Source organism: Oncorhynchus tshawytscha, linkage group LG28 (assembly GCF_018296145.1).
Source record: "Oncorhynchus tshawytscha isolate Ot180627B linkage group LG28, Otsh_v2.0, whole genome shotgun sequence".
Lineage (NCBI taxonomy): Eukaryota > Metazoa > Chordata > Actinopteri > Salmoniformes > Salmonidae > Oncorhynchus > Oncorhynchus tshawytscha.
In genome coordinates, this window is record NC_056456.1 from 23,475,677 (window position 1) to 23,497,041 (window position 21,365).

The following is a 21,365-nucleotide window of genomic DNA, read 5'->3' on the forward strand; positions in this document are numbered from 1 at the left end:
GGGAAAATATCCAAATTGGGCTGCCTGTGTGAAAGCAGATTTTTATGCTTTATAAATACAAAGCCATCGTACGATAGGGAAGGTCATCTGTTAATCATGCATGAATCTCAAAACTAAATAGTCCAATGTAAATAGTGTCTCCAACACCAAAGCTATAGAAACTCAGCAATGAAATACCCTCATGATGGATCCTGTTCACTATTCCAGTTATTGACGATGTCATATTCATCCATTCATATATGTAACTCTTAATCTAATGATTCCAAAGACAGCCAACACAGACACCATTGATTCAGAGGGTCACTCCTTTTAGGTTAAATAAAATGATTTGCCATGACAACAGCAGAGGACGTGGAAGTCAGTCACCCACTGGGCAAAAACCAGTTGCTTACGTGTCATTTAAAACAATGTATCTATGTGATGACTTTGAATCAACGTGGAAACCTGATTGGATTTGCAGAAGACATCAAGGGGATTTCGTATTATTTTCACCAAATTTCTACCGAAATTCAATGACATGGTGAAATATTTTGTTGCTTTCACGAGTTTATCATCATAGTCTCTCAGGTGAATTTAAAAGGTAAAGTCACAATAATTTGTCGTTATTGGTTGTAGCGGGCTAGTGACAGTAAGTCCATTCGTTGTTTTTAGGATGGGTGTGGTATATATGCCACCAGCTACATGGTTGACTCATTTGAAGAGAAGTGGAGGGTAGTAGCTACTGCACAGAATGATTGTATATAGTGACACACATGCAACATAACTTGTTTTTCAAGTGAACATCATTTCCCTGTCATGTTTTGTTTAAAAAGCTAATTCTCACCTATTGTATGCATGTTTCTTACATACTGTACGTAGCTTTGAAGAGGCTATTTAAAGCTACTGTTGAATAGGAAAAATTGGACTGAATGACGGCATTTTACACATCATGCTGATAGGAATTCATGGCGGTTTTAGCCAATGGGATGAAACTAGCAGAGTTAAAGTAATCCAAACTACTTGTGTGGATTATGGAAATTGAGAAAGAACTCGTGACAAGGTTTTCGTGTCCGATTTACATTTTATCTAAAGACCATTTTCAAGCTCCACGTGGGAGACTTTACTAATACCATAGACAAGTCTTAGGGCAGCACTGGGAAATCAATAGTTCAAGACAGATTGATTCCTCTGGCACAGAAGTGATGTAAATTCATGTGATGAAATGAATGCACCAGCATCTTTGTACAGTACAGCTCCCTTGACTTTCAGGTCTGACTTGATATAACCCAGCAGCCCCCGGCCCAGTTTAACCAGCAAGCCACAGAACCATGGGGGTCCGGGAGCACCACCCACAACACCCCCGGCTCTACTCCTGAGGGGCTTCCCCGGGGCCTGTCCCCCTATACTTTTCTGCACACCAACATTCCTACTTGCACATCTGCTCATCTATCACTCGTGTTAATTTGCTAAACTAATTACGTCACTACTGTGGCCTATTTATTGCCCTCACACACTATATAAACTTTGTGTTGACTGTACTCTCGTTTATTCCATGTAACAGTCACACTGCTTTGCTTCATCTTGGCCAGGTCGCAGTTGTAAATTAACTTGTTCAACTGACCTACCTGGTGAAAGAAAAGTCCTCATCCAGGAGCCAGCAACCGCAACTACCCTTTTATGCAGGGACTCGATCACCCTGACAAACTTTTTGGCGGTTGGCTTCAGGGCAGTCTGGCCAGCTTCTTGGTTGCCTCTCCATTAGCCTGTCCAGGAGATCCAGCTAGAGAACACCTGGAAGACCAGGGAAGGGCCATCTTTTTAAAGCCAGTAAGGTCCAGAAGCTTGTGCAAGCCATGCTGGATAATTAACTGGACAGACTCCGGCAGCCATCTTGTCAGACAGTGAAAAGTCAGTGTCTTGCACGGTACATGCTGGTGCATCAGGTCGTGGGGCAGAACAGGAGACAGGACCCATGGGTGGCCAGTTGCAGTCTGTGGGTCTCGCAGCCTGATGACTTTGCAGTTCCCATGTTCCAAAACCCCTCATTTGTTCCTTGGTCCAATAGGTTTATCTTGCGTGAGTAATAGGCACTGAGTGACAACCATTCTAGTTCACCTGGAAGAATGCTGGTATTTTCCTAGTTCCTAGGGCCAGAAAATCAATTCTAATGTATGGCCAACACTTGTTTGTGGATCAATTTGTTTTTGCGATTTGTATATCACCAACACCATTGGCAAATTTTACGCTCTTGAATAGACATTTTGCTCATGGGGGGAAAAAAAGCAACCATTTAGTTGTAGTTTCAGATTAAAGTCAAGCAAATTGTCAAATAATTCAGAAAGGCCAATGTTATTTACATAAACTTTATTTTACGCCAATATAGCACAAAGGTGATCATATTGAACATTTCCCATGTGTCAAGACCATACAATTACACAATAAATAAATGTATAAATAAAATAAATACAGGACATTATTGTGCACAAAAATAAAGATTCTGAAGCAGATGCTTTCAAAATATTGGATTTGACAAGACATTACCTGGAAGTTGTATAATACTTGCACTCAGGAATCACAGTTTAAGGATCCAACTCTGGGTAGAGACGGCAATGTAAACCAAAGGATGGTACAGTATGATAAACACAATACTTATTTTTTATTTTATTACATACTGATATTACAGGGTTTATATACCATTTTATCAAAAGCTTATACCAGGTAGTGACACTAGTGCTATTCAGACATTTGAAGTTAACCAATTCCAAGTAAAAAAACTACTTGCCTCCGTAGACCATCTCATGCCACCACATCCAAAAAGGGCTGTTATTGCACAATACAGGCAGACATCCCTCAAAGGCACTTTATCCCCTTTGTCAAACAATGCAATGTAGCGCAGCCTTTTTCAACTGAACACTAAAAATCTATATTACCCAGTTAAGGTTAAAAAAAATAACCTTCTGGTATCTATAGCTAAAAACTAGTGGTAAAATTACTGCGAATCCAAAGAAAGTGAAAGTTGTCACACCCATTGCCCTCCGTATGCTGTTGTGTACCAATTAGTGAAGTGTAATTATCATAAAAAAGGCAAGCGATGTCAAAGCATAAAAAAAGCGAAGACGAACTTCACAGTTGACATTGGGGGGGTCACTTGGCAGCTTGTGATCCCACTGCCATTTCAGAATCAGGTCTGAGCATGAGCTGAGAGAACAGGGTCAGGTTTGTGTGCATGAAGTGAATCAAGCCAGTAGTGTGATACTGTAGTCAGAATATAGGTTCATTCAAAAACAAACAAGGGCACCATAGTCCAAAGAGGCCAGACACTAGCCTAAGATTGGGGAGGACTCCCTGAATGAACAGAGCCTCCTGGTCATTTGCTCCCAGTGGGAACAGAAAGCAGCAGGTTGGTTGAGACTCAGGGATGGCGCCCAGAGTCATGGCCCTGGGGGGTGAAGTTTTCCCTCGGTACAGAGCCACGATCAGCATCCCCTCCCCCAATCCTAACCATTAGTGGGCAAAAAAAAAAATTCAGCGTCTCGGGGCAACATCACCTTACTTGAGCTGTGGGTCCATTATGAATCTCCGTGATGTTGGAGCAGCTGGACCACGTAGCGCATGCGGTGCCTCAGCTCGGCAGAACAGCCCATTTCTGACAGCATGCTCAGGAGGTATGTGTAGGAGACGCGTTCGCGGCTGATGTAGGTCAGTAGGTAAGAGTCGGAGGACTTGCACAGGATGATCTTGGTGTGGTCGGTGTAGAAATTCACCTGGGGAGGAGGAAGTTAAATAAAGTCACGGGGCATAATTACAGTGCTAAGCTACCACAAGAGGGTTTTGGAACTAAGATCGTGCTCTAAAAACAGCATTATATCTACCGGTTGTGACAGTGTGGCTGTAAGGCCTTACCTGCAGGGTACCGTTGTTGAAGAGCATCACCAGAGCATGGTCGGTCTTCACCCACTGCAGAAGGAGTGGCGGCGGGGAGGGAGGCTGGTCTTCACAGTGGAGATCGCCACCCTGGAAGAGACAAGAAACTTGTTACATTACAATCCCATTTAGATCATAAAACTACAGTGGCTTGGGAAAGAACTCACCCCCTGGCATTTATCCTATTTTGCTGCTTTACAACCTGGAATTAAAGTTGATTTTTGGGAGTTTGTAACATTTGATTTACACATGCCTACCAGTTTGAAGGTGCAAAACATTTACATTGTTCAAGGAAAAACTGCTCCAGCTCCTTCAAGTTGGATGGGTTCTGCTGGTGTACAGTTCTCTTTAAGTCAAAACACAGATTCTCAATTGGATTGAGGTTTGGGCTTTGACAAGGCCATTCCAAGACATGCATTTCCCCTTAAATAACTTCTTGCTTTAACAGTATGCTTAGGGTCATTGTCCTGATGGAAGGTGAACCTCCATCCCAGTCTCAAATGTCTGGAAGACTGAAACAGGTTTCCCACAAGAATTTCCCTGTATTTAGCGCCATCCATCATTCCTTCAATTCTGACCAGTTTCCTAGTCCCTGCCAATGAAAAACGTCCCCACAGCATGACGCTGCCACCACCATTCTTCACTGTTGTGATGGTGTTCTTGAGGTCTTGCACCAGACATGCCAAAAGCTACATTTTAGTCTTGTCCCACATACATTTTTTTGCGAACACCACATGTTCCTTTTGTCTTTCAATGGAAGTTCTGGCCACTCTTCTGTAAAGCCCAGCTCTGTGGAGTGTACAGGGGGGCTGAGTCACTGGCTTACTGGGGCTCTTTCATACCGTCCCTAGGAGGGGTGCGTCACTTGAGTGGGTTGAGTCACTGATGTGATCTTCCTGTCTGGGTTGGCGCCCCCCCTTGGGTTGTGCCGTGGCGGAGATCTTTGTGGGCTTTACGCGGCCTTGTCTCAGGATGGTAAGTTGGTGGTTGAAGATATCCCTCGTGGTGTGGGGGCTGTGCTTTGGCAAAGTGTGTGGGGTTATATCCTTCCTGTTTGGCCCTGTCTGGGGGTGTCCTCGGATGGGGACACAGTGTCTCCTGACCCCTCCTGTCTCAGCCTCCAGTATTTATGCTGCAGTAGTTTACGTGTCGTGGGGCTAGGGTCAGTTTGTTATATCTGGAGTACTTCGGTCTTATTCAGTGTGAATTTAATTATCTTTCTTTCGCTCTCTCTGAGGACCTGAGCCCTAGGACCATGCCTCAGGACTACCTGACATGACTCCTTGCTGTCCCCAGTCCACCTGGCCATGCTGCTGCTCCAGTTTCAACTGTTCTGCCTTATTGGACCATGCTGGTCATTTATGAAGATCTTGGCCATTTTCTAATATAATCTCCACCTGGGCACAGCCAGAAGAGGACTGGCCACCCCACATAGCCTGGTTCCTCTCTAGGTTTCTTCCTAGGTTTTGGCCTTTCTAGAGTTTTTCCTAGCCACCGTGCTTCTACACCTGCATTGCTTGCCGTTTGGGGTTTTAGGCTGGGTTTCTGTACAGCACTTTGAGATATCAGCTGATGTACGAAGGGCTATATAAATAAATTTGATTTGTACGGCTTAGTGGTCCTATGGACAGATGCTCCACAGCAGTGATTGGAGTTTTGCAGCTCCTTCAGGGTTATCTTTGGTTTCATTGATGCCTCCGATTAATGCCCTCCTTGCCTGGTCCATGAGTTTGTGGGCAGCCCTCTTGGCAGGTTTGTTGTGGTGCCATATTAAAAAATGGAAAAAAATACGGATTTAGTCGTGCTCCGTGGGATTTTCAAAGTTTATTTTTCTATAACCCAACCCTTATCTGTACTTCTCCACAACTTTGTCCCTGACCTGTTGAGAGCTCCTTGGTCTTCATGGTGACGCTTGCTTTGTGGTGCCCCTTGCAGACTCTGGGGCCTTTCAGAACAGGTGTATATATACACTGAGATCATGTGACGGAGCATGTGACCCTTAGATCAAGTCCACCTGTGTGCAATCGAACTAATAATACAATTTCTGAAGGTAGTTGTTTCCACCAGATCTTATTAGGGGGTGAATACATATGCACACCACTTCTGTTTTTATTTTAAACAAGTTCATTTTTTCATTTCACTTGACCAATTTGGACTATTATTTTGTCCGTTAAATGAAATCCAATAAAAATGTATTTAATAGACTTGTTGTAATGCAACAAAATAGGAAAAGCAGAGCGGGTGAATACTTTTGCAAGGCACTGTACACCCTGATTAGTCATGCCCTGATAAGGTGGTTAATAGAGAACCTTCAATGCCTCACCTCCATGAGGTTCTGTTCCATGTAGTTGGCCATCAGCTCCACGATCTGCTTCTGACTGCAGAGCTGCTCTGGTAAAGCACTGGCCTGGAAGGTGAAGTGTTTGTTGTTGGTCAAGCAGTAGTGCACAGTCCTGTGGGGGAAGACAACAGAGATGCATTAAACGAGACAAGGGTTTGACACATTGAAAAGGCTACAATAAACCAGCAGAATACAGGTTGACAAATCAATAAACTAAGGCTATTAACTGCTTGAATATAATTTATCAAGTTGAAAAGGACTCTTACGTGCGTTGATCACAGAGACTCAAGTGTGTCCCTTCATTGAAAAGCACACCAATGTTTTGATTGGAGAGCTGGTAGCCAAAGCCATATTTGTTGGAATAATCAACCCACTTTGTAACCCAGATAAAGGATTTGGGCCTGGAAAGACATGGCGGGTTTCTTGTAGCTGGAGAGGAAGACACTCATTTAGAAATTTCTCAGTAATAGAAGATTTCAGTATAATCAACTTTTTAAAATGCCATTTGAAGTATTGTACTAGAATAGCTTGTGGAGAGGCTTAAAACTCACCTGCAGGCATGGCAGACAAACAGCTGTTGAGGACCTTCATGGCCGACTCAGCTATAGACGCAGGGGTAAGGCCATCTTCACACGCTTGAGAGAGGGGAGGGTGAAGTTTAGTTGAAATCCCCACCAACAGTGTGACAGTCTGGCAAACTGATTCAACCACTTATGCCACTTAAATATAATCCATGTAGATTAAAAAGCTGTCTCGGCTATACATATGGAAGAGATCATGATCTGTTAGTGGTCCATTATTGGCACATCACCACATTTAAAGCATCACGTTCAGCAATTGAGGTTCATCAAACTGAAGCCGAGTAGTGACTTACGCTCTGTGCTGCTGGCCACCGTGCCTTTAAAGGAGCGTGATGCTGCAGACTTCCTGGACTCCTCCTCAGCTGGTGTATCCAGCAGACCAGAGCTGACTTGCTGGCCTACCGTGGGAGGGGGAGCCTGAAAGAGGAAACATCTGTCATGAGCAGTTGTCCTTCCTTACAAAGAATGGCACATGAGCCAAATGCAGTTTGTTGTATTGAATGACCGCTACAGACGCCAGGAGAACTATGATTTACAGAGTGCATATGCAATTGCATTTTGTTCCACAGGCCTGATTCACAAACCTTTTAAAAGATGAATCAAGCCATCACCCACAATCTCCCCATAGATTGTCTGGCTGAAATGGGATTCTGCTAAGTACAGTACAACACTATTCTGAGACATTCACTACTATGGCTGCCCTCTGACAGTCCCTTGATGGTCTAGGTCTCTTGCTTCATCTCAGCTAACAAGCAACACTGCTGCATTGTTTGAAAGTAATTAACCTTAAGTCTAGCCGGAACTATAGAAAAGCTTAGCTTATGCTAAAAATAATCCATCCTTCAAAATACATACCTCATCGGTGCAAACTGTTTTGTAACTCATCTGGCGACTGATGGAGCATTTGACGATGCCTGACACAAGTTTGGAGATGCTCTCTCGCTCTTCACAATGGTTCTTCTCCACTATAAAACCAAACGTGTTAAATTATACCCTGATTCAAGAGTTAATCCTGGGGTTAAACTGCAGCCTTTTGAAGGTCAGTCATGACTTGCCACAAAGCTTACCTTTGGATTTTCTCTTGCCAAAGAGACTCTTGGCCATCTTTGTGAAAAACCTCTTGGCAGGGCTGGGCGGGTTGAGCTCTGGCACTGTCACACAGCTGCTGGGAGGCAGTTTATCCGGGGTGAAAGCCTGAAAAAAAAAAAGTTTAGGTCGGGGAAACTGCAAGGTCGGCAATTCAAGCAACCACTTAGCGCAATTAATAATGCCATCCTCTCGAGTCAGTAGTCAGTGGGCACGTGCTGTTATTCCTAGTGTGGCTCTAGAAAGTACACTTCATATCCAAGGCTCAGCACTCCAATTGTACCCAAATTGCATCTAAAGATGAAGCTTAATGCAATTGGAATGTCATTCAAAATACAAGTACAAATCAAGGCATTGGAGGGGGCTAAAAATATAATCCAATAAGTAAAAAGCTTTGGGAATTGGTGCTGTAAAGTCACACCTAATTCCAGGGCATGGGCCACATACCTTGGTGAAGAATTGGTGGTTCAGGATTTGGTCTAGTGTGAGGCGGTCACTGGGGTCCTTCTGCAAAATGCCAGAGATGAGCTTCTGAGCCGCAGGAGACAGGGTCGAGGGCAGGTTGTATTTTACCTCCTTGATACACTTGTATGTCTCCTTCAGGTCAAGGGTTTCAAAGGGAGGGTTCCCGCACATCAGTGTGTACCTGGTTGAAGCAAATCAAAATATTAAGTCTCCGGCACAGCCAGTTGATTTAAACTGTTGACACATTCCTCTATTTGAGGAATGTTATAAAAGCCTAAACACGCTTACCCATGGTCTACCTCATCACCCTTAAACTAGAGGTCGACCGATTAAGATTATTCAATGCTAATACCGATTATTGGAGGACCAAAAAAATCCGATAATGATTAAATCGGCCAATTTTTTAAATTTGTAATAATGACAATTACAATACCGAATGAACACTTATTTTAACTTAGTAATAAAATCAATTAAGCCTCAAATAAATGAAACATATTCAATTTGGTTTACGCAAAAACAAAGTTGAAGAAAGTGAAAGTGCAATATGTGCCATGTAAGAAAGCTAACGTTTAAGTTCCTTGCTCAGAACATGAGAACATATGAAAGCTGGTGGTTCCTTTTAACATGAGTCTTCAATACTCCCAAGTAAGAAGTTTTAGGTTGTAGTTATTATAGGACTATTTCTCTAAAACATTTATTTCATATACCTTTGACTATTGGATGTTCTTATAGACTCTTTATTGCCAGTGTAACAGTACAGCTTCCGTCCCCCTCCTCGCTCCTCCCTGAGCTCGAACCAGGAACACAACGACAACAGCCACCCTCAAAGCAGCGTTACCCATGCAGACTACTCCAAGTCTGAGTGACGTTTGAAACGCTATTAGCGCGCACCACACTAATTGGCTAGCCATTTCACATCAGTTACACCAGCCTAATCTCAGGAGTTGATAGTCTTGAAGTCATAAACAGAGCAATGCTTGACGCAAAACGAAGAGCTGTTGGCAAACCGCACGAAAGTGCTGTTTGAATGAATGCTTACGAGCCTGCTGCTGCCTACCATCGCTCAGTCAGACTGCATTAACAAATCATAGACTTAGTTATATCAGAAATATGAGCCCTTTGGTCATTAATATGGTCAAATCCAGAAACTCGAAAACAAGACGTTAATTCTTTCAGTGAAATACGGAACCGTTACGTATTTTATCTAAGGCGTGGCTTCCATTCATCTAAATATTCCTGTTACACTGCACAAGCTTCAATGTTTTCATAATTATGTAAAATTCTGGCAAATTAGGTGGCCAAAACTGTTGCATATACACTGACTGCATGCAATGAATGCAAGAGTAGTGACACAATTTCACCTGGTTAATGTTGCCTGCTAACCTGGATTTCTTTTAGCTAAATATGCAGGTTTAAAAATATATACTTCTGTGTATTAATTTTAAGGCATTGGTGTTCATGGTTAGGTACACATTGGAGCAACGATACGCAGCTCATCGATTATATGCAATGCAGGACATGCTAGAAAAACTAGTAATATCAACCACGTGTAGTTAACTAGAGATTATGATTGATTGTTTTTTATAAGTTTAATGCTAGCTAGCAACTTACCTTGGCTTACTGCATTCCCGTAAAAGGCAGGCTCCTCGTGGAGTGCCATGAGGGGCATGTGGTTAGAGCGTTGGACTAGTTAACTGTAAGGTTGCAAGATTGAATCCCGAGCTGACAAGATGAAAATCGGTCGTTCTGCCCCTGAACGAGGCAGTTAACCCACCGCTCCTAGGCCATCATTGACAATAAGAATGTGTTAACTGATTTGCCTAGTTAAATAAAGATTAAATAAATGTGTTAAGGGGGAGGCCAAATCCGTGTTTTGAAATCGGCCCTAATTAATCGGCCATACCGATTATTCGGTCGACCTCTACTGTAAACCATTTGAATACACTCAATTGTGTATATAATTTACATTCAAGGCCTAAGTAGGAGCTGTAGCACCATAGAGCGAAATGTGACAAGTACGCACTTAGTCAAATACAATGGACACCAAAGGACAAACATTCCAAGTATATACTTACATTACACAACCTAGTGACCAGACGTCAGACTCTGTTCCATGGCCCTGCCTGTTCAACACCTCGGGGGCAAGGTAGTTTGGCGTTCCACAGATTGTTCTGAGGAGAAACCATTTGCATTAGAGCAGTTGTTCACCTCGGATTGGCTTTGAAGGAAACCTGAATATTCACCAAAGGAATGAGACACATTCCACCATGACTTACTTCTTCCTCTGCTCGACTTTTTCCAACTTCGCAGCAAGCCCAAAGTCTCCCAAACGCAACTCCATGTTCTCATTCACAAAGAAATTGCCTGCAAGGGCAACATTTGTCAAGTCAGTTTTCCCAGGCCTCCCACAAGGAATAGTTTGAAGTGCTTTGATATAAAAGTACAACCAAATAATGACAAATTCAAAACATGCCATTGAGATTTTCAAACTGTCTGAACTGAATGAGAGTTCAGAGAGTACCACCATTGTGGTAAAATAATCCAAACGATACATCTTATTCCACAAATCACCCTACACACCTAATTTGAGATCCCTGTGAAGGATGCCTCTGTTGTGAAGGTACTTCAGCCCAGATATGATCTGCCGGAGGTAGTACCGCACTTCTGGGTCTGTCAATGTGTGTCTTGCTTTCCAAATGTGTGCCAGGGACTACAAAGACAAGGTCAGAGTGCTGTCAGTACCCAGTGAACACCCTTCAGAATGTCTGCACAAGCTGTACCACCACAGACCAAAGCAAGCGCACAGCTCACCTTTCTACTGCAGAGCTCAAGGAAAATATAGATGTTGTCTTGGTCTTCGAAGTGATGGGAGAACTTCACCACATGTTTGTGATGTAGGGTTTTGTGAAGTTCGATTTCATTTGTTATCTGGCAGAAGAGTAATAAAACAGGCACCCAAAATATCAGTAGGAATAAAGACTAATCATTTTTGGAAAGGAGTTAAGTCTACAGATGATTGACAATGAAATGTGTCCTTACCTTATCCCTCTGATGAGGTTTTGACACCCTGCTCTGTGGTATCACCTTCACAGCATACATTTTGTTGCTGGAAAGGTCTGTCATTTCATAGCATCGTGCAAAGCCACCCTTTGAAGTAAAACACACTACAAATCAGTATCGGCCATAATCTGAACTGTTTACAGCGACATGTCTTTCCATGCATTTCATTTGTTTATAATGAAATGCAATGCGAATTAGGGTAATGCGACTGCAGCATTTTAACAAAAAAATGTTCCTCCTCATGCGGCAGCAGACAGGCGAAGATTTTTTGACACCGCGCTGTGTTGATACATTGGATCATGATACAAGATGCATTTGGAATATGTACATTTTATCAACTAATCAATTATCAGTGACACGTCCGGCGTTACATCGTATCATTACAACTGGCAAAAGAACGTTATCTATCCTCATGGACAGCTTATTTACAACAAAAAAATAAGGCGGCTGGGAGATAGCCTACCAATGACCTCAAGATAAAGTCAGAAGAGAAAATCTCGATAGCTGGGTTAGTAGCGAGGTATAATGTAGGCTAGAGAATTAATGAAGCTGGAAGAGAGTTTGTCATACCCCGCACGTGGTCATCATTCCGCAATGAAACAATCACATTTGAGTGTAACGTGTAGCCAGCCCTGGCTTGCAGAACACGCGAACCAACCGGGAATAAATCATGCCAATGAATGAAAATTGCCACGTTGTAACACTGGCTATTGCTGCGTCAATCTCTTCATACTACCATCAAGCCACATTGTCAACAGAACGGTGTCTAAATACTTGATTTGTGTGCGATACATAGCAGCACATGGATCAAATTGATATAATAATATACCTTTCCCAGAAGCTTTCCTTTGCTGTAAGATTTTCCTGTCTTGGAATCAGTCACCACCTGGGCGAGATCTGGTTTGATTTGTTCCGATTTGGTCTTGTTCGGTTTAGTAGGAATAATAACTTGGCCATGTTCTGGACAAGGTTTGAATAGATCCGGATTCATCGTGAGACATGAAGTACGCTGAGAGGTGGTAAAACACGCAGTATTCATTCATCCAAAAATAGATATTCTCCAACAATCCTCAAATTTAACAATTTATCCTTTTAGCTGTGTTGTATCCTGAACTCCAACTCGTATACATCTGACATACCCGGGCTGAAAATTCCCAGCTATATAAACTGTCCCTGACGTCACAGAAGTGGGCGGGTGAATAGGTGCCTCATTCCTAAAATGAACCAACCATATTTGCTCGAAATACTTCTCAATCAAAGCTGATTGAAACAATAAATGTGATTTTTATGTGTGTGAAATACTGAACGTCCTCATGAACAATTTATCCAGTCACGTGACTGTATTGATTCTACTGCTGTTGAATGATATGATTTTTTTTGAGAGACAGACGATTTAAACCTGTCATATAAAATAGACAATACATTTTTTCACATTATCAGAGCAACAACACTATCATACAGCGGTGTAAAGTACTTAGGTAAAAATACTTTAAGGTACTACTTAAGTCGTTTTTTGGGGTATCTGTACATTATTTTACTATTTATATTTTTGACAACTTTTACCTCACTGCATTCCTAAAGAAAATGATGTACTTTTTACTCCATACATTTTTCCTGGCAGCCAGAGGTACTCGTCACATTTTGAATGCTTAGCAGGAGAGAAAAATGATTCAATTCACATACTTATCAAGAGAACATCCCTGGTCATCCTTGTGATAAAGTGCTGTTCGTTGATTGCTGTTTTTATTGTAATTTAATTCCTAAGATACTGGTTACAGTGCAATTTTTAAGACAAAATCATACTAACAAGATACGTGAGCAAATATATATTTAATCGTGAATATCCATGTCATGTTGATATAGAATAATACGTGTGACGTGCTCTGATAGAATAGCAGTGGTGGGAAATGTACCCAGTTGTCATACTGGAGTAAAGGTAAAGATACGTTCATAGGAAATGACTCAAGTAAAAGTCAAAGTCACCCAGTAAAATACTACTTGAGTGAAAGTCTAAAAGTATTTGGTTTTAAATACACTTAAGTATCAAAGTAAATGTAATTGCTAAAATATACTTAAGTATCAAAAGTAAAAGTACAGGTACAAAACGTTTTACAGGTATATATCGTTTTAAATTCCTAATACTAAGCAAAGCAGACGGCCACATTTTCTACTTTTTTTAAATTTACAACTAGCCAGTTGCACACTCCAACACTCAGACATAATTTACAAACGAAGTGAGTCCTTCAGAAAAGAGGCAGTAATATCACATTGACCTTATCCCTTGGCTGAACATATTGAGGCTGTCTACTCATTTCACTTCTGACAGTGCATGGAAAGTGATTCCAGATGCCACCTAGTGGAGTAAAACATTGAATGATTTCAGCATGAACTATACCACATTCGGCAGTGGGGGTGCGGGTGTCCGGCTTTAAATGTACTCATGAAAGTTGTAATAGTAGAATGCACAAAGTGTAATTTCGAACTTGGGTAGTGCATCATTGTTTCCTCTTGTCATGTTAGTCATTGCATACCTTAGCGAGCTATTTATAACTTGTCAGAAATGTCCAGATTAACTAGCCCATGTCAGCGAACGATTTTTTATTTCGTTTTTTTAGCCTATAAATATTGCTGTGATTTTTTTGTCACTCAAATATCACATGAATACACATTAGACAAGGCATAATGTATAGAATTGAAAGGAAAATAGCTTTAAAACGGCAAAATGTTCTTTGCACCCCATAAGAAAATGTGTAGAAATACAGGAAATAAGCTTTAAACATGCAAAATTCTCTACACCAATAAGAGGGGTGTGAACAGCTTGTCATGAACAGGGCTTGTGACCATAGAAATAGTCTAGGGGTGCACAGCGGTGTTCTCCGATGCTGAAAGGGGGGACAGCAACGCAGTGTCTGGATACAGCTTTTAGCCGTGGTATTTGGTCATATACCACAACCCCTTAAGGTGCCTTATCTATATTATAAACTTGTAAAATATAGTAAAATTATTTTTATGTCACACCTGCAGTAGTCTGATATCACAGATTTCAGGTAATCAGGGCTCAAACCACCTGGTTTATAATGGCAAATAATCAGTGGCTGGGTTAATTCAGGATCTGGACATACAGTAGGTCAACCCTTTCTCAGCTTTACATGTTGAGACGCTGTGTTCAAAATGGTACATTTTCAGCAATCGGAAAGCTGCTTCCTTGGTTTTAGGCATAAAATACATTTTACGAATAAAGAATGTTTCTTTTTAATAAAAGGTTCCTGCTAATAATTGCCCCCCCATTATTCAAACAATGGCAATTCCTTTTTATGTAAATGTCTCTGGGATCCGCATCTTGATCACTTCACTTGCATTTCAGAACCAAACCATGGAAGGCAACAAGAAACATTTAGAGTGAATAACTTTTACATTTTATTCTGAAATGCATGAATGAATACATACATGAATGCAATTTTACCTTCACAAATATTCTTTGTGATCTGCCTAATGAAGTGGTATTTTAACACAGTTATCACCTTTTGAGTGATTTGAGGATGAACAGTACTGCAAACTTTCATTTTCAACCAGTCTTAAGAAGGCATTGGAATGCAAAATCAATGTACAAAAATAAACTAATGAAGGACTGGAAGGTTGGTAGATTTAGAGCAGGGGTGTCAAACTCATTCCATGAAGGGCCTAGTGCAGGGTTTTCCAAACTCAGTCCCTGGGATCCCAAGGAGGACACGTTTCAGTTTTTGCCCTAGCACTACAGAGCTGATTCAAATAATCACCAAGTTTAGATCATTTGAATGAGCTGAGGACAGAGTTTGGGAAACGCTGGCCTAGTGTCTACAGGTATTTGCTTACAATTAAGACCTAGACAACCAGGTGAGGGGAGCTCTTTACTAATTAGTGATATTAATTCATGAATTAAGTACGAGGAGCGAAAACATGCAGACACTCGGCTCTAGGTGCAATGAGTTTGACATGTGATTTAGAGGGGGTGGGTGGATCAGGTTCAAAACATGCCCATGTTGTTAATGTCTCCATCTCCTTTGGCTTTCTTGTCCTGGGACTCAGACCAGGCCTTGTTGATGGTGCGCTTCATCTCATCGTCCCCATCAGAGTACATCTTTTTCAGCATGCTCATTAGTCCATCGCTAGGATCAGCATTCTCTTCTGGGTTTACACTGGGCTTACTGTGCAAAAACGACAATTTTATTTGTATTTCTCTAAAAAGGTTTGGCAGTAAACATCTTGAACAGTGTCAAAGTTACGGCTCAATATCCATTACAAGTCTAATCAATTAAGAGTGATTTAATCTTCAACCATTCAATTATTTGGTTTAGCACACTAAATTGTGTTTGACTTACTCTTTTTCTTTGATCTGTTTCTGCACCTGTGTTAAGCATTCCCACTTCTTGGTAGTCTTCTTCTTACACATTACCAGGACCATATCTGATTTAATCTATAACAAATAAGGATATGACAAGGGATGTCATTTACACTTTGCCCTGATAAAGTATTGCAGTTTACAATGTTGATGTAAATCTAAAAGAATCAAACACCTTTTTAGAGCTGTCCTGGACATTAACAGGATTAAGAAGATTGTTGATCGTCATTTGATGGTTCTTCCCATCCAAATCGTTCACAAGTAGAACGAAAGACCTGTATACAGGAAATAGATCAGTTTAAATTAAAAACATTAAAAAAACATGCAAAAGTTTTGACTAAGAGAGAGCAAAAGGGATTGAAGCATTTATCAATGTGACATGACTAAAACATAGCCTACCTCTCTGTGAAAGTGACCTTCACATTTTCTGGTGCAATCTTGTGTACGCCATTGAGGGTGATGTAGATTTTGACAACATTTTCTGATTGGTCCCACCCTGCGTCAAAGAACATGCATTCATTGTAAAAGCAGCAGTTGCCTACATTTTTTACATTAGTGTTTGCTAGCCGAGCTGCTAGGAAAGCAATTCATACTTTTAGATATTACAAAAGTAGTACCATAGTTGTTTATTTTGACTGTGTATGCTTTTGAGGCAGAGGTTGGATCTGCCTCCCTTTTTGCCAGCTGCTCTCTCTGATGTCGCTTCACTGAAATCTCCTTCTCAATCTTCTTCTGTTCCAGTTTGAGGACATCCTGAACACGTGTTCTCTTAGACTTCTCCAGAAAACTGCCGATCTCCAGTAGGTCTGTCTCCAACTGGTTGATCTAAGTATATAAAAAAACATTTATGCCTCTACATCGAGAATAAAGCTAACGTTTGCTAGCAAACATTGATTTGCAACAGCTAGCTAGTAAGCAACTCACTCGTTAGCTAGCTAACAAGTAAGTTAGCCGTCACACCAAGACGCCAACACTAAGCTAGCACACATCGCTAACTAAAGTGAACTAGCTACTTGACATGCCACGGTTGACTTAATATTTAGTTAACGTTACTGAGTACAATTTAGATCATATTAAAATGACTAGAATTAAGTATTCTAGCTCATTCCTAATTCTATGGCGCAACATCAGCTAGCTTGCTAACGATAACATCCCAGATAAGCATTGGTAGCTAACTGGCAAGTAACCAGGCTGAGAAGACTTTGACCGGGCTATTTTCATGCAATCCTCAGCAGTCCCATAACATGATGGCTAATTACCTGTTCGCTGAGGTCCATTTCGTCGTTTATTCTGTAAGGTTTATATGGGTGTGTTTTGGATAGATTAACAGCGAAATTTCCAATGCTCCTTTGTAACAATGAAAATGCTCCGTCTAGAGCGATTGATGTTTCACTTGAGTTCCGCCAATATTTCCACCTTTCGCTATCGGTCAAAATGTCCACTGTACAATGTCCAATGATACCTGAAAATCAATTTGCCTACTAATTATTTTTTCCCACATTTCTTTCACATTACTCGAGTTGAAGGAAACAAGTACAACTACTATTTGGCTCAGAATAAAAATCGACAGTGTATTTTGATGAAATCACTATATTTGCTCTGAGACGCAGTAGTAGTACGTTTTATTGGTTTCTCGCAGTCACACTGAATTGTACACATTTACAATCATAACATCAATCATATATAATTATCGAATAGTAAAATCCTAAACTAGCAAAACACTTGTGCAATATGCCGAAATCGCTCTGCCATTTCCTGGTTGCTAAAATCCTAATAGTTAGCCTAATTTCAGTTTGTGACAAAACAAGCAATTCATTAGTGTTGAGAATCAACGTACCATCTAACCCGCTGTACAATATAATGTCAATAACCAAAAACACTGTATTTTCAGCTGGTTGAAGCTGGTGTACAAAACTGAAAGTACAGACACAAAAACTAAACATAAGAACAGAAAGTATACAAATAGTGCACATAGAACTGATCTACCGCTTCTTATATACTGACAAAAAAAATATAAAGGCAACATGCAACAATTTCAACGATTTTAATGAGTTATAGTTTATATAAGGAAATCAGTCAAATAAAATAAATTAATCAGGCCCTAATCTATGGATTTCAAATGACTGGGCAGGGGCGCAGCCATGGGTGGGCCTGGGAGGGCACAGACCCACCCACTTGGCAGCCAGGCCTACCCACAGGCCACTGAGGAGCCCAGCCAATCACAATGAGTTTTTCCCCACAAAGGGGCTTTATTAAAGTGGTCCTGGGCTGGTGTGGTTACACGTGGTCTGCGGTTGTGAGGCCAGTTGGACTTAATACCAAGTTCTCTAAAATGACGTTGGGGTGGCTTATGGTAGAGAAATTAACATTAAATTATCTGGCAACAGCTCTGGTGGACATTCCTGCAGTCAGCATGCCAATTGCACACTCCCTCAAAATCTGTGACAATGTGTTGTGTGACAAAACTGCACATTTTAGAGTGGCCTTTTATTGTCCCCAGCACAAGGTACACCTGTGTAATGATCATACTGTTTAATCAGCATCTTGATATGCCACACCTGTCATGTGGATGGATTATCTTGGCAAAGGAGAAATGCTCACTAACAGAGATGTAAACAAACTTCTGCACAAAATGAGAGAAATAAGCTTTCTGTGCATATGGAAAAATTCTGGGATCTTTTATTTCAGGGAAAACGCCACACACTGCTGCTCATGCTCCCAGGTGATATTTATTTATAACAATGTTTCGACCCTTAGGTCTTCATCATGCATCCATATCCCAGGTGGGGGTGGAAGGTCCTATATATAGGGGCTATACTCAGTGACATCACTTCCTGAAACAGGAAGTAAAAAATGTATAACATAGGTTCACAATATTAACATTCAATGTATCAAAATATATGATCATACACAAGGAATGTGAATGTGATCAACATTTACAGTAATATACATACACATACAATATATTTTATTTCAGCTCATGAAAACATGGGACCAACACAAATCAAATCAAATTGTATTTGTCACATGCACATGTGCTTACAAGCCCTTTACCAACAATGCAGTTAAAGAAATAGAGTTAAGAAAATATTAACAAAATAAACTAAAGTGAAGAAAAAAAATATCAAAATCAAAAAGTAACACAAGAAAATTACATAACAATAACGAAGCTAGATACACGGGGTACAGGTTAGTTGAGGTAATTTGTAAAGTGACTTTGCATCGATAATAAACAGTGAGTAGCAGCAGTGTAAAAACAAAGGGGTGGTCAATGTAAATAGTCCAGTTGGCCATTTGATTCATTGTTCAGAAGTCTTATGGCTGGGGGGTAGAAGCTGTTTAGGAGCCTTTTGGTCCGAGACTTGTCGCTCTGGTACCGCTTGCAGTGCGGTAGCAGAGAGAAAAGTCTATGACTTGGGGGACTGGAGTCTTTGACAATTTTTTGGGGCCTTCCTCTGACACCGCCTAGTATATAGGTCCTGGATGTCAGGAAGCTTGGCCCCAGTGATGTACTGGGCCGTACGCACTACCCTCTGTAGCGCCTTACAGTCAGATGCCGAGCAGTTGCCATACCAGGCGGTGATGCAACCAGTCAGGATGCTATCGATGGTGCAGCTGTAGAACTTTTTGAGGATCTGGGGACCCATGCCAACTTGACATGTTGCGTTGATATTTTTGTTCAGTACTTTCTTTCAATGAGAATGACAGATCTCTAGCTCACATTTCTATGTGAATTTGGTCAGGTCTCCCAAAACGTTACATATTGCAGCTTAAATATAATACATTTTTAAAATATGCCTTCCTAATACTGAGTTGCATCCCCTTTTGCCCTCAGGACAGCCTCAAATCGTCGGGGCATGGACTACAAGGTGTCGAAAGCGTTCCACAGGGATGCTGGCCCATGTTGACTCCACAGTTGTGTCAAGTTGGCTGGATGTTGGGTGGTGGACCATTCTTGATACACAAGGGAAACGGTTAAGTGTGAAAAAACCCAGCAGCGTTGCAGTTCTTGAGACACTTAAATCAGTGCGCCTGGCACCTACTACCATAGCCTGTTCAAAGGCACTTAAATATTTTGTCTTGCCCATTCACCCTCAGAACGGCATACATACATATACAAGCCATGCCTCAAGGCTTGAAAATCCTTATTCAACCTGTCTCTCCTTCTCTTTATCAAAACAGATTGAAGTGGATTTAAAATGTGACATCAATAAGGGATCATAGCTTCACCTGGTCAGTCTGTCATGGAAAGAGCAGATGTTTCTAATGTTTTGTACACTGTGTATACAAAACAACAATACTATGACAACAAGGTTAGGGGTGGCAGCTTTAGAAAATACATCTTTAGAGTTCTTAGGCGGGCATTTTTAAGGCCCTGGGCTATTTGGGGTGTGCATTGATCTGTTTAGTGAATGGGAGAGTTCTGATAATGGCCTGTGCGTGTCATGGGAGTGTTCAGTTTGTGGATGTTTGCCCGTCCAGTAATTTGCCATCTAGTTGGGGTGAGCCAGTCTGAAAACTGGGAGTTCTGCAAGGATTTAGCAAATAGGAGTCTACAGCAATGACCATGTTTACATGCACACAGTATTCTGGATAGTAGCTCAATCCCGCTTAAGGTCTTATTCGGGATAAGCTGTTTACACACACCTTTGATATTCCGCTCATGAGTATCCTTGTACCCATAAATAAACAGAATATTCATAATTTAAGTATATGGGTTAAATGGAATAGTAACTGAAATCTGAACACTGACTGTAGGCCTATAAACTCTCACATGTAGCATAATATAATCATAATTATATTAACTTCGCAGAATTATGCATTTCTTACAGTGAAAATATTCAACAAATGTTAATTTTGTCTCGGGAACAGGAGTGGAGAAATATTTCAGCATCTCTTGAGATAATGCAAATGTGTGTAATATGTTATCTTGACACTGTTATGCAAGCAGTCAGTATTCCAACCACATAACATATGCACCCAAGACCAACTGAAGTCTTTTCAGAAACATGTTTTGAAGTTCTCAGCTTTTCAGTTCTTTAACACTTGTCAAACTGATGACATTTGGCTTTTTGCACAGATCCAATCTTTCCACTGTTTTGGAGTTATTGTGTTTTCTCCCCGGTCCTTAAATGAAACCGACTACTTTACCGGTGTTAAATAGATTACTAATGCATTCATTCTGTTGATGTAAGTCATTCTAGTGAGCACTACTTTTAGTCTTCTGGGGCAACAACTTATAACAGAAGAGAAGCTGCATGTTCAGACTATAGCTGACAAACAAATGGCCTACCAAATGTCAGAAATTATAAGTAGAAACATGTCTAAATTAGGGGTGAAAGTAGTCAGTAGTCAATTATTTATTGTAGGCTAAATTATGGTGGATCAAACTGCTCAGGGTGCCTACATTTTGAAGTGATATATTTGACAGTCAGATGAAAACATCACAACACCCATGATATGTGCAACTGAGCCTGTGCAGACCGCAAAAACATCAGTAAACAGGATGAGAGGTTTACATGCCACAGTATCCCGTTTTAGATCAGCATAT

At 41.0% G+C, this 21,365-nt stretch overlaps 2 protein-coding genes across 2 annotated transcripts; both read right to left on the reverse strand.

Moving 5' to 3' along the window:
* Window positions 1-2,328: 2,328 nt before the first annotated feature.
* On the reverse strand, window positions 2,329-12,578 carry plk3 (polo-like kinase 3 (Drosophila)). The gene is made up of 15 exons (XM_024391638.2): window positions 12,266-12,578; window positions 11,416-11,523; window positions 11,188-11,304; window positions 10,957-11,086; window positions 10,653-10,740; window positions 10,452-10,547; window positions 8,359-8,557; window positions 7,893-8,019; window positions 7,681-7,790; window positions 7,119-7,242; window positions 6,796-6,879; window positions 6,511-6,673; window positions 6,227-6,356; window positions 3,883-3,993; window positions 2,329-3,743 (listed from the first exon to the last, which is right to left on the reverse strand). Exons 1-15 carry the CDS (start codon window positions 12,473-12,475, stop codon window positions 3,549-3,551), a joined length of 1,992 nt encoding a protein of 663 aa, XP_024247406.1. The 5' UTR covers window positions 12,476-12,578; the 3' UTR covers window positions 2,329-3,548.
* Window positions 12,579-14,840: 2,262 nt separating this feature from the next.
* LOC112226948 (calcyclin binding protein) lies at window positions 14,841-17,228 on the reverse strand. The gene is made up of 6 exons (XM_024391639.2): window positions 17,074-17,228; window positions 16,432-16,639; window positions 16,214-16,310; window positions 15,990-16,089; window positions 15,795-15,889; window positions 14,841-15,620 (listed from the first exon to the last, which is right to left on the reverse strand). The coding sequence occupies exons 1-6, from the start codon at window positions 17,089-17,091 to the stop codon at window positions 15,440-15,442; spliced, it is 699 nt and encodes a 232-aa protein (XP_024247407.1). The 5' UTR covers window positions 17,092-17,228; the 3' UTR covers window positions 14,841-15,439.
* Between the last annotated feature and the right edge of the window lie 4,137 nt (window positions 17,229-21,365).

Excerpts from the sequence above, each read along its gene's own strand:
- plk3 (XM_024391638.2), bottom strand. The coding sequence starts at position 12,475 with ATGAATACTGCGTGTTTTACCACCTCTCAGCGTACTTCATGTCTCACG. Across the intron at positions 11,087-11,187 it reads TTGAGCTCTGCAGTAGAAAG|TCCCTGGCACACATTTGGAA; the intron begins GTGAGCTGTGCG and ends TTGTCTTTGTAG. Across the intron at positions 6,880-7,118 it reads GGTGGCCAGCAGCACAGAGC|CGTGTGAAGATGGCCTTACC; the intron begins GTAAGTCACTAC and ends CCCTCTCTCAAG.
- LOC112226948 (XM_024391639.2), bottom strand. Across the intron at positions 16,311-16,431 it reads AGTCAAAATAAACAACTATG|GGTGGGACCAATCAGAAAAT; the intron begins GTACTACTTTTG and ends TCTTTGACGCAG. Across the intron at positions 15,890-15,989 it reads TCCAGGACAGCTCTAAAAAG|ATTAAATCAGATATGGTCCT; the intron begins GTGTTTGATTCT and ends TATTTGTTATAG.